Source organism: Oryctolagus cuniculus, chromosome 10 (assembly GCF_051225735.1).
Source record: "Oryctolagus cuniculus isolate XC-2025 breed Fujian yellow rabbit chromosome 10, ASM5122573v1, whole genome shotgun sequence".
NCBI classification, from domain to species: Eukaryota; Metazoa; Chordata; class Mammalia; order Lagomorpha; family Leporidae; genus Oryctolagus; species Oryctolagus cuniculus.
Window position 1 is genome coordinate 100,866,195 of NC_142876.1, and position 12,415 is coordinate 100,878,609.

The 12,415-nt window shown below is 45.9% G+C and overlaps 1 protein-coding gene across 5 annotated transcripts in view; it reads left to right on the forward strand.

Annotated features, from left to right (window-relative positions):
* IP6K1 (inositol hexakisphosphate kinase 1) overlaps positions 1-12,415 on the forward strand; it is a 74,271-nt gene that overhangs the window by 45,627 nt on the left and 16,229 nt on the right. For 4 of the 5 annotated variants that reach the window (XR_016214821.1, XM_089306276.1, XM_002713200.6 and 1 more), the window contains exon 2: positions 5,712-6,061. Coding sequence is in view for 4 of the 5 variants with exons in the window: in XM_089306276.1 (XP_089162402.1) it covers positions 5,839-6,061 (223 nt within the window). In the remaining variant the exon portion in view is untranslated. Of the gene's footprint in view, positions 1-312; positions 335-5,711; positions 6,062-12,415 lie in introns of those variants that run through there. The other variant, XM_089306277.1, reaches the window with a different exon arrangement.

A 12,415-nucleotide genomic window follows, 5' to 3' on the forward strand; every position in this document is an offset into this window, starting at 1 on the left:
CAAGGGCTCACAATGGCAAAAGGACCAAAAGGGGCCAAAAGGGCTGGGCCCACCATGTTCCAGGCCTTTAATCTATTTCCAAAGGGGAGTGGTTAATTAGCCTGATACACACAGGTGTGGTCAGGAGGGGGTTATGAGGTCACAGAGGGGCATGTTGAAAGCGTGGTCTTCCAGCTCACAAACCTGATCAATTTTATTCTGTATGCCTACCCACAGCAATACCATGGCAGTCACACTGAAGATAGTAAGAAGTGGTTGAAATCTGGGAAAATTCTGGGTTGATGCTTAATGGGGTTTGACAGAAGAGGAATCCAGAGTGACTGCCAGGTTTTTGGTGAGACCAGCTGTAAAAATGGAGTTGTGATTTTTATATTTTATGTCTTGTTTATGGAATTTTCCCTAATTTTTGTAGAAAGGCATTTAAATTTTTTTCTATATAAGTTTTATTTTGCACATTTAGGTACTTTTGGGAATTCAATTTGGAGACTTGTTAGAGGTGGTGATGTAATTATATCTATGTAGATGAAGATACTTCAGAAAATTTGTGATGACATCGGAAGTGGAGCAGCTGGTAATTGAACTAGTGCCCATATGGGGTGCTGGCATTGCAAACGATGGCTTTACCCGCTACGCCACATTGCTGGCCCCTGTGCCCTCCCCCCCTTTTTAAAGATTTTTTATTTGAGAGGTAGAGTTACAGACAGAGGGAGAGAAAGAAAGGTCTTCTGTTCGTTGGTTCACTCCCCAATGGCTGTAATGGCCAGAGCTTTGCTGATCCAAATCCAGGAGCCTGGTGCTTCTTCCCAGTCTCCAATGTGTGTACAGGGGCCCAAGGACTTGGGCCATCTTCTGCTGCTTTCCCAGGTCATAACAGAGAGCTGGACCGGAAGAGGAGCAGCCGGGATTAGAATGGGCGCCTATATGGGATGCCAGGGCTTTAACCCTCTGTGCCCCTTTTTTAATATTTTTCCAGAGTAAGTGCAATTGGGGTCTCCATCATCATTTTTAACTTTGTTTAAGTAGGATTATACCACATGAAGAGTTTTGTGTCTAGATTTTTTGTTGCTACATCATGCCTGTGAAAGTCACCAGTATTGTGTGTGATAGCAGTTCTTTTTAATTTCTATATAGTATTCCATTGTGTGAATATGCCGCGATTTATCCATTTTAATGTTTTATAGAATTAAATATCTCATTTATTAATTTATGAATAATAAAAAATGATAATCATTTCCTCTTACCAATAGCTCTTGCTTTGAAATTGGAAAACAAATCAATATACAAATTTCAGCAATGTCAGAAACTTCATTTTACTTGGAAGAGACATAATTCATTTTGGAGTTCAATTATTTGTTCACAAAGTTTCTTTCGGGGCTGGTGCTGTGGCTCAGGAGGTTAAACCACTGCCTGTAACACTGGTATCCCATATGACTGCCAGTTCAAGTCCTGGCTGGCCCACTTCTGATCCAGCTCTCTGCTAATGTGCTTAGGAAAGCAGTGCAAGATGGCTCAAGTTCTTGGGCACTTGCCACCTACATTGGAGTTCTAGGTTCCTGGCTTTGGCTTGGCTAGCCCCAGCCATTGTGACCACTGGGGAGTGAATCAGTGGATGGAAGATTGCTTGCTCACTTGCTCACTCTTTCTGCCATTCAAATAAATCTTAAGAAAAAATTTGGTTACCTTAATGAGAAAGCCAATATACTATTGTAACTGACATTTTTATAAATAACCTCCTTCCCATTTTATCTAGTAATTACCTTAAAATAGGGAACGGAAAGTTTTTTTAAAACAAAGGCACAGTTAGCGAAAAAGCTGCCGCTTACAATACCAGCATCCCATATCAAAGCACCAGTTTGTATCTCTGCTGCTCTACTTCTGATCCAGCTCACTGCTGATGTGCCTTGGAAGACAGCAGAGTGCTTCAGCACTTGCCACCCATGTGGGAGACCCTAATGGAATTCTGGGCTCTTGATTTCAACCTGACCCAGCTCTGACCTTTGCATCCATTTAGGAAGTGAGCCAGTGGATGGAGAGATCTCTTAACCAAAGTATCTATTTTGGCAAACCAAAACCTTGCTTGGTGCTATCGTTTTCCTGCCTTCCCTGGTTCTGATTCAGACCCTAACATGAACAACATGAACAACCCAACAGAAGGAGACATAGTAATCAGAACACAGATCTAATGTATAATTATCCTATAATCTTGACTTCATTTCTGTTTTTCAAGATTTTATTTATTTATTTGTGAGGTAGAGTTACAGACAGTGAGAGGAAAAGACAGAGAAAAGTCTTCCTTCTGTTGGTTTACTCCCCAAATGGCTGCAATGGCTGGAGCTGTGGTGATCTGAACAGCCAGGAACTTCTTCCCGGTCTTCCCATGTGGGTGCAGGGGTCCAAGCACTTGGGCCATCTTCTGCTCCTTTCCCAGGCCATAGCAGAGAACGGGATTGGAAGAGGAGCAGCCGGGACTAAATGGGCGCCCATATGGGATGCTGGCGCTTCAGGTGGAGGATTAACCTACTGTGCCACGGCACCGGCCCCCATTTCTGTTTTCTTTTTCTTAAGATTTACTTATTTGAAAGACAGTGTTACAGAGAGGGAGAGACAGAGAGAGGCTTTCCCTCCACTAGTTCACTCCCCAAATGGCCACAACAGCTGGGGCTGGGCCAGACGGAGCCAGGAGCTTCTAAGTCTCCCAGGTGGGTGCAGGGGCTCAAGCACTTGGACCATCTTCCACTGCTTTCCCAGGCGCGTTAGCAGGGAGCTGGATTGGAAGTAGTAGAAGGTGGCTCAAATCCTAGGGCCCCTGCACCTACGTAGGAGACCCAGAAGAAGCTCCTGACTTCTATCGGCTCAGCTCCAGCCATTGCAACCATTTGGGGAGTGAACCAGCGGATAAAAGGACCTCTCTCTCTCTCTCTCTCTGCCTCTGCCTATTTGTAACTCTGCCTTTCAAATAAATAAATATTTAAAAAAAAAAAAAAAAAAAAGGCAGGCTGGCGCTGCAGCTCACTAGGCTAATCCTCTGCCTGTGACACTGGCACCCCGGGTTCCAGTCCCAGTCGGGGCGCCGGATTCTGTCCCGGTTGCTCCTCTTCTAGTCCAGCTCTCTGCTGTGGCCCGGGAAGGCAGTGGAGGATGGCCCAAGTACTTAGGCCCTGCACCCGCATGGGAGACCATGAGGAAGCACCTGGCTCCTGGCTTTGGATCGGTGCAGCACGCCGGCTGTAGCAGCCATTTTGGGGGTGAACCAACAGAAGGAAGACCTTTCACTCTGTCTCACTGTCTAACTCTGCCTGTCAAAAAAAAAAAAAAAAAAAAAAAAAAGGAAACTGTTTTGATGGGGCCAGCATTATGGCATAGCTGGTAAAGCCACCCCCATCAATAGTGGCATCCCATGTGGGCACTGGTTTGTGTCCCAGCTGCCCCGCTTCCAATCCAACTCCCTGCTAATGGCCCAGGAAAAGCAGCGGAAGATGGCCCAAGTGCTTGGGCCCTTATTACCCATGTGGGAGACCCAAAGAAGCTCCTGGCTCCTGGCTTTGGCCTGGCCCAGCCTTGGCCATCTGGGGAATGAACCAGCAGATGAAAGAGATCTCTCTCTAACTTGACTTTCAAACAAATGAAATCTTTAAAAAAAAAAAAAAAAAAACTGGTATGACATATCACAAATTCTTCCTGTGGTGCCTGTGGCTGCCTAGATAAGATCTGAGCAGTAGAGTTAATTTAATTAAAAATTTATTTGAAAGGTAGATTTACTGGGTGAGGGGGTGGGGGACAGAGAGGTCTGCCATCTGCTGGTTCACTCTCTAAATGGCTACAACAACCAGGGCTGGGCCAGACCAAAGCCAGGAACCAGGAACTTCTTCCCAGTCTCCCACATGGGTGCAGGGGCCAAGCATGTGGGTCGTCCTCTGCTGCTTTTCCAGGAGCATTAGCAGGGAGCTCGATAGGAAGTGGAACAGCCAAGAGTAGAACTGGCAACCATATGGGATCTCATTGTTGAAGGCCATGGTGGCTTAACCTGCTATGCCACAACATTGACCCCAAGCAGTAGAATTTAAGTGGCTGGTTTTTTTTTCCACTTTTTTTTTTTTTTTTTTTTTTTTTTTTTTGACAGGCAGAGTGGACAGTGAGAGAGAGAGACAGAGAGAAAGGTTTTCCTTTGCCGTTGGTTCACTCTCCAATGGCCGCTGCGGCTGGCGCGCTGCAGCCGGTGCACTGCGCTGATCCGATAGCAGGAGCCAGGTGCTTCTCCTGGTCTGCCATGGGGTGCAGGGCCCAAGCACTTGGGCCATCCTCCACTGCACTCCCTGGCCACAGCAGAGAGCTGGCCTGAAAGAGGGGCAACCGGGACAGAATCCGGCGCCCCGGCTGGGACTAGAACCCGGTGTGCCGGCACCGCAAGGCGGAGGATTAGCCTGTTGAGCCGCGGCGCCGGCCAAGTGGCTGTTTTGTAATACTTAAAAACCACCCTTTACTTCTTTCCTTGGCACACTCTTGCCAGCACAGAAGTCTATATTTCCATGGATTTCCCAGAGAAAATGTTCTTGGGAAAGTAGTACAAGAGAGGGAACTTAAGAATACATTACAAAACGTGATGGCAGTTACCCTGTTAACTTGAGTCATCATATGCTACCTCCCAGAGTGTGTGTTAGGAAACAGAGGAGCTGGGACTCCAACCAGACACTCCAGTATGAGATGCAGGTGTCTTTCCCAAGTAATGTCTTCACTGCTGCACCAAGTGCCTGCCCTACTTTGTAGTTTATGAAGAATTGTCAAGTCTTTCTTTTTGCTAATACTTGTTTAATTTGATTAAGTCTAGGAACATCTGTGAAAGCTGTTGTTTTCTTGAATGACATAAACTTCTTGAAATAAAGTTAGTGTCTGTGGGTGTTTGGCACAGGAAAGGGGGCACCAGCATCCTCTGTTGGAGTGCCTAGCTTCAAGTCCTGGTGCTCCTGTTTATCCAGCTTCCTGGTAATGCACATTCTGGGAGGCAGCAGATGGCAGCTCAAGTACTTAGGTTCCTGCTAGCCATGTGGGAGACCTGTAAGGAGTCCTGCTGGTACTGGATGAGGAGTCTGAACTGGGCAGTTGCCTTCTGCTTTTTCCTGATCCCACCTGATGATTGTAACTTTCTGTAGCTCTAACATCAACTCCTTAGAGCAAGTACTGTGATTACAGCACCTTGGATCCCCGCATCCCGTGTCAGATTGCCTAGTTTGAGTCCTGGCTATTCCATGCTTCTAATCCAACTTCCTGCTAAGTCGTCTGGGAGGCAGCAGATGATGGCTCAAGTATTGGGTTCCTACCACCCACATGGGAGGCTTGAATGGCGTTCCTGGCTCCTGGTTTCAGCCTGGCCTAGTCTAAACTTGTCTGTTGGGGCATTTTGAAAGTGAGCCAGCGGATGGAAGATCTCCCTCTGTCATTCTGCCTTTTTTATAAATAAATCTTAAAAACCCTTAGAAGACTTTGAAGGGATCTGAGGAACTAGTAAAGAAAAAGAAAGTGGGCGTGCGAAAAAGATGTATGTGGAGCCCAAAGTTGCATCATTCAACAAAAATTTACCAACTGCCTCTCAGTGTTATATGTGCTGGGGATGTGCTTAGTAGAGAACAGAACAGTCCCTGTTCTCACTCATGGAGCTCTTAGGGAAATGGTGATTTGCCAGGTGTTTTGATTGCCTCTTCCTCTCTTTTCTGTAGGACACAATAATAAGCTGAACAGCTCTGACCATTGACTTTCAGCTCACCAGAATCTACAACCTCAGTCTGCTTTTGTGGCCCATGTGCTGCATCCTCTGCCCTCAGTGTGCAACCGGCCCCCAACGCAATGTGTGTTTGTCAAACCATGGAAGTGGGGCAGTATGGCAAGAACGCAAGTCGAGCTGGAGACCGGGGAGTCCTCCTGGAGCCCTTCATCCACCAGGTGGGCGGCCACAGCAGCATGATGCGCTACGACGACCACACTGTGTGCAAGCCCCTCATCTCCCGGGAACAGCGCTTCTACGAGTCCCTTCCTCCAGAAATGAAAGAGTTCACCCCTGAGTACAAAGGTCAGTCACTGGCCAGTTTTGTGAGAGTAGCAGCCTTGGGTGTATGGGCTCTTGGCTCAATTTTTCCTGTTTGTTTGCCATTTGATGTGATTGTACATGACTGTTGTCTCAAAGCAGTTCAGTCATTTTGTTTGGCAAAGCCTGAAGCTAGAAGCAGCAACAATATCTTTAGATGTTGAAAATTGAATTGAATTCATTGATAGATAAAGGTGAGAAAAACAGTCTTAAGCCCTCTTGGTGGCAGGAGGCTTGCAGTTGTCAGGGAGATTCCCTGTTTGGGGGTCTAGGAGAGAAAGGGAAGTACTTTTCTGCACCAGAGGAGGACAGGTTGATGCATTCCAGGATGGCTGGAAAGGAAGCTCTGGGAGCCTATCTTGAAGAGCTGATGAGGAATTCAGAGGATTTGTGGGTCCTGGAAGTCACAGCATTTCAAGGAAAAACAGTTTGTTTCAAAATACAAACCAGCTTTATAGAAAAGAGCCCTATGAATGTCGTAATTTTATTTTAAAATGTGGTCAGTATCACTGTATATTCATTTTTGTGATGATTTATTTACCTCTTTTTTTTTAAACTATTTGAAGAGTTACAAAGACAAAGGCAGAGAGAGAGCGAGCGAGCGAGCTTATTTCTGCTGGTTCATGCCCCAAATGCCTACAGTGGCCACTGCTGGGCCAGGCTGAAGCCAGGAGCTTGGATCTCCATCAAGATCTCTCACATGGGTGGCAGGGGCCCAAGCACTTGGGCTATCCTCCACTGCTTTCCCAGGCACGTTAGTAGGGAGTTGGGTTGGAACTGGAGCCTCCTGGACTTGAACTGGCACTCATATGGGATGCCAGCATTGTACTTGGTGGCTTATCCCACTACACCACAACACTGGCCCCTGCATTCTGCATTTTAACTTTTTCTTTTCTCCCTCTCTTTTTTTTTTAATTTAAACTTTTTCAAAGCTAAATGATTTCAGACATATTAATATCATCCTTAAGGGATTTACAGTTAGGAAAAATCAGTTCATTTCAGAATTAACTTTAGTTTCATTAATTTTTAAAATTGTGGTAAGGTATATATAGCATAAAATTTACCATTTTAAGTGAATAGTGGCATTAAGTACATTTCTAGGGATAGTGTTGTGGTATAGTATAGTGTGTTAAGCTGCCACCCCACTGGCATCTCATCCCGGAGTGCCTGTTCAAGTCCCAGCTGCCTCACCTGTGGTCCAGCTCCCTGCTAGTGTGACTGGGAAAGCAGCAGAAGATGGCCCAAGTGCTTGAACCCCTGTCACCTATGTAGGAGACATGGATGAAGTTCCTGGCTCCTGGCTTTGGACTGGGCCCAGCCCTGGCCAGGAGTGAACCAGTGGGTGGAAGATCTCTTTCTTTCTAACTGCCTTTCAAATAAATAAACCTTTAAAACAAAACGAAAGAAAGTACATTCACACCGGTGATGCGGCTCACTAGGCTAATCCTCCGCCCGCGGCGCCGGCACACCAGGTTCTAGTCCCGGTCGGGGTGCCGGTTCTGTCCCGGTTGTCCCTCTTCCAGGCCAGCTCTCTGCTGTGGCCCGGGAAGGCAGTGGAGGATGGCCCAAGTGCTTGGGCCCTGCACCCACATGGGAGACCAGGAGGAAGTATCTGGCTCCTGGCTTTGGATTGGCGCGGTACGCCGACCGTAGCAGCCATTTGAGGGGGTGAACCAATGGAAGGAAGACCTTTCACTCTGTCTCTCTCTCACTATCAAACTCTGCCTGTCAAAAAGAAAAAAGAAAAGGAAAGTATATTCACAAGATTCTATAGATATGACTGTCCATTTCAGGAACTTTTAAATTATTTAATGGAAACACTGGACTTAGTAAACAGTAACTTTTTTTTTTTTAAGTTTAAGCAGTATCTCTGACCTGAGCCTCTAATAACCTCTAATCTACTTTATGTCTCTATAGATTTACCTGACATTTTTGTCTTTTTGTGTTTGACTGACTTCATTTAGCATAATGTTTTCTTTCTTTTTTTTTTTTTTTTTTAAGATTTATTTTATTTATGTGAAAGAGCTGCAAAGAGAGGTACAGAGAGAGAGGTCTTCCATCCACTGGTTCACTCCCCAGATGGCCAAATGGCCGGAGCTGCACTGATCAGAAGTCATGAGCCAAGAGATTCCTCCGGGTCTCCCACATGGGTGCAGGGGCCCAACGACTTGGGCCATCCTCCACTGCTATCCCAGCCCATAGCAGAGAGCTGGATTGGAAGAGGAGCAGCCGGGACCAGAATTGGTGTCCATATGGGATGCTGGTGCCTCAGGGCAGGACTTTAACCCACTGTGCCACCGCGCCAGCCCCCTTAGCATAATGTTTTCAGAGTTTATCCATGTCATAGCATATATCAGAACTTGATACTTTTTTTTGGCTGAATAGTATGCCATTCTAAGTATGTATCCATTTGTTTATCCATTTATCTGTTGATGTTGATGAACACTTGAGTTGTTTCCACCTTTTGACTATTATGAAAAATGCTGCTGTGAACAATAGCTTTGTAATCTGAGTCCCAGTTTCAGTTTTTTGGGGTGTGTGTGTATACACAAGAATGGAATCACTGGGTCATACAGTAATTGTGTATTTACCTGTTAGCCACAGTGACTGTATCATTTCACATTTTCACTAGCAGTGTACAGGGTTTCTATCTCTCCACATCCTTGTTAACACTGTTTTCTTAAAAAAAAAAAATATTTTCATTTTTATTTGAAAGGCAGAAAGACAGATGGAGAGAAATTTTCCACCTACTGGTTCACTCCTCAAATGGCCACAACAACCGGGGCTAGGCCAGGCCAAAGCTAGGAGCCAGGAATTCAGTCCAGATCTCCCATGTAGGTGGCAGGGATCCAAGTATTGAGCCATCATCTACTGCCTCCCAGGATGCATGTTAGCAGGAGGCTGGTTCTGGAGTGAAGACAGGGAGTGGCTGCTTTACCTGGTACACTACAGGGCTGCCCCCACCCATTGGTTCAATTTTAAAAATGCTATGATGTGTTAAAAACGTATGTGCTGAGGCTGGCGCCGCGACTCAGTAGGCTAATCCTCCACCTAGCGGCGCCGGCACACCGGGTTCTAGTCCCAGTCGAGGAGCCGGATTCTTTCCCGGTTGCCCCTCTTCTAGGCCAGCTCTCTACTGTGGCCCAGGAAGGCAGTGGAGGATGGCCCAAGTGTTTGGGCCCTGCACCCCATGTGAGACCAGGAGAAGTACCTGGCTCCTGGCTTCGGATCAGCGCGGTGCGCCGGCCGCAGCTCACCAGCCGTGGCAGCCATTAGAGGGTGAACCAATGGCAAAGGAAGACCTTTCTCTCTGTCTCTCTCTCTCTCACTATCCACTCTGTCAAAAAACAAACAAACAAACAAACAAAAAAAGTATGTGCTGGGCCGGCGCCGCAGCTCACTAGGCTAATCCTAGTGCAGCGCCGGCACCCCAGGTTCTAGTCCCGGTCGGGGCGCCGGATTCTGTCCCGGTCGCTCCTCTTCCTGTCCAGCTTTCTGCTGTGGCCCAGGAGTGCAGTGGAGGATGGCCCAAGTCTTTGGGCCCTGCACCCCATGGGAGACCAGGAAAAGCACCTGGCTCCTGGCTTTGGATCAGCGCAGTGCACCGGCCACAGCGGCTATTGGGGGATGAACCAACGGAAAAGGAAGACCTTTCTCTCTGTCTCTCACTGTCCACTCTGCCTGTCCAAAAAAAAAAAAAAAAAAAAAGTATGTGCTGGAGTAATGGCATTTGGCCTCGTTAAAATGCCTCCGTTCCGTATTAGAGTACTGAGTTTGATGCCCTTTTCTGGCTCCCAGTTCCAGTCTCCTCCCAGTACAAACCCTGGTAAGCAACAAGTGATGGCTCAGTTGATTGAATACCGAGACCCAGATTGAGTTCCAGGTACTTGTAAGCCGTTGTTGACAGCAGTTTTCACAGTTGTCACAGGGTAGAAACAATGCAAGTGTCTATCAACAGATGAATGGATGAACAAATGGGATATATACTTGAAATAGCATACTGTTCAGAAAAAAAATCCTGATACTTGCTATGACATGGATGAATCTTGGAAACATTACATTAAATGAAGTAAGCCAGACACAAAAAGAATTTACATGAATCAACTTACATGAATTATCATCAGTAGGCAAATCTGTAAATACCAGAAGTAGATTGGGGTATCAGAGGCTAGAGGAAAGGCGAAATTGGGAATTTAAAAAAGTCTCTGTGAGTGGTGGTGATGTAAAATATTAATACCAAAAAAAATTTTTTAAGCAAATAGATTATATGATTCATTTACTCACCAAATCCAAGCACCGTTATGCCCTCCCCATTGTTATTTCTCCCCTGGTCAGGTATGATGCTGTTTGTCTGCCAGACTGTTGGAGTGCTCAGTGGTATATACTTGAGAACAGATTGAAGATTTCTAGTAGAGCAATAGATGGTACTACAAAACAGAAAAAAGCTAATTGTAAAATGATACAGTAATGTTTAGTATGTGACTGTAAAATTAAAAAATTAGATTCCTCAAAATATAGCTCTAGTGAAAATGAAGAGGTATTTGCAACAGATGTAACTAAGGATTTGTTTCCAAAATACATAATAAAATAAAATATATATATAAACAGGGTGGCAGAAAGACACAACCATTCCCTTCCACTGATTCACTCTTCAAGTGGCAGCAACAGGCAGGCCAAAGCCAGGAGCCAGGCCTCCCACATGGGTGATGAGACCAAGTACTTAGGCCATCTTCCCACTGCCTTCCTATTGTGGATGCCTGAGTTGCTTAACCCATGTACCACAGTGCAGCTCCTCAACATTCATTCTTGATAAAACAACAACAGCAAAAACTGTCAGCAAACTAGAAATTGAAGGAAACTTCCTCAACCTGATATAGAGCATCTTTGAAAAGTTTACAGTGTGCATGCTAGTTAATGATGGAATGATTGCCTTTTCCTTAAGTTCAAGTAATGAGATAAAGTTGTCCACGCTCTCCACTTTTAGGGAACATTTCACTGGAGGTTCTGATCAGTGCAGTTAGATGAGAAAACAAAGTAACAAGAATCAAGAAGGGGAAAAGTAAAAGGGTAATTGCAGACAAAATGGAATTCAAGACATTAATTTACTTGAAAAGCAGAGAGAGGAAAAGGGTAAGACAGAAAGATCTCTTCCATCCACTAGTTAAGGCCTCAAATTCTCATTATGGCCAGGGCTGTGCCAGGCTGAAGCCAGGAGCAAAAGGAACACCATGCGGGTCTCCCCACATGGGTAGCTGGGGCCTGAGTACTTGGGCCGATATCTGCTGTTTTCAGGAGCATTAGCAAGAAGCCGCATTAGAAGCAGAGTAGCCAAGACTTGAGTCAGGCACTCTAATATGGAATGTGGATGTCTCAAGTTTTAGCTTAACCTGCTGCACCACGGCACGTACTCTCTGAACATTGTTTCTTCGGTGGTTACTGAGGATTATTACAGCAAATAAGGAGTAAATCAAGTTGGGTGGGGGTGGGGCAGAGGAGAGGCTGGTGGAAAGAATGGCTTCACTCCTGGTCAGCTGCAGCAGCCTGGGAGCTGTGTAGCAGCTGGGAGGATGTGTGAGATCAGAATATGACAGGGCCTAGGAACCAACTCTGATGACCACAAGGCTGTCAGACCTGAACAGAACTGGGGCTCTGGTAAAGACAAAGGTACAGCCTTTGAAACCGCCCTCTCTTCTGAAGAGGCAGGATATTTGTGAAGCATGCGTTTAAGCAACATCTGGGGCTATAAGAAAGAAGAGAGGGGGCTGGCACTGTGACATAGCCTGTGGCGCCAGCATCCCATATGGGCATCGGTTTGAGTCCCAGCTGCTGCATTTCCAATCCAGCTCCCTGCTTATGTACCTGGGAAGTCAGTGGAAGATAGGCCAAATGCTTGGGTCCCTGCGCCCACATGGGAGACCAGGAGGAAGCTCCTGGCTCCTGGCTTTGGACCAGCCCAGCTCCGGCAGTTTGTGGCCATTTGGGGAGTGAACCAGCGGATAGATTTCTCTCTTCCTCTCTCTAACTTTGCCTTTCAAATAAATAGATAAATAAATATATTAAAAAAAAAAAAAGGAAGAAGAAGAAAGAATCCATTTCACTTTGATGTTGGAAGGAATTTTCTTCTCCAAGGACCCAGGGATTGAATAGCAGTCCTCATTTGAAAGAAGAAATGGGCCAGAGAAAAGGATATTCTTGTCCTGGAATATTTACATACTCATAAATGCTTTCCAATAGTTTTCAGGTTATAGCAGCAAGAAAGTAGAAGTAGAAATATAGCTGACAGGCAAAAGGTAGGATGTGGAAGTTGGATAAAGAGCAGGTGGATAAGTCCGGTGCCTG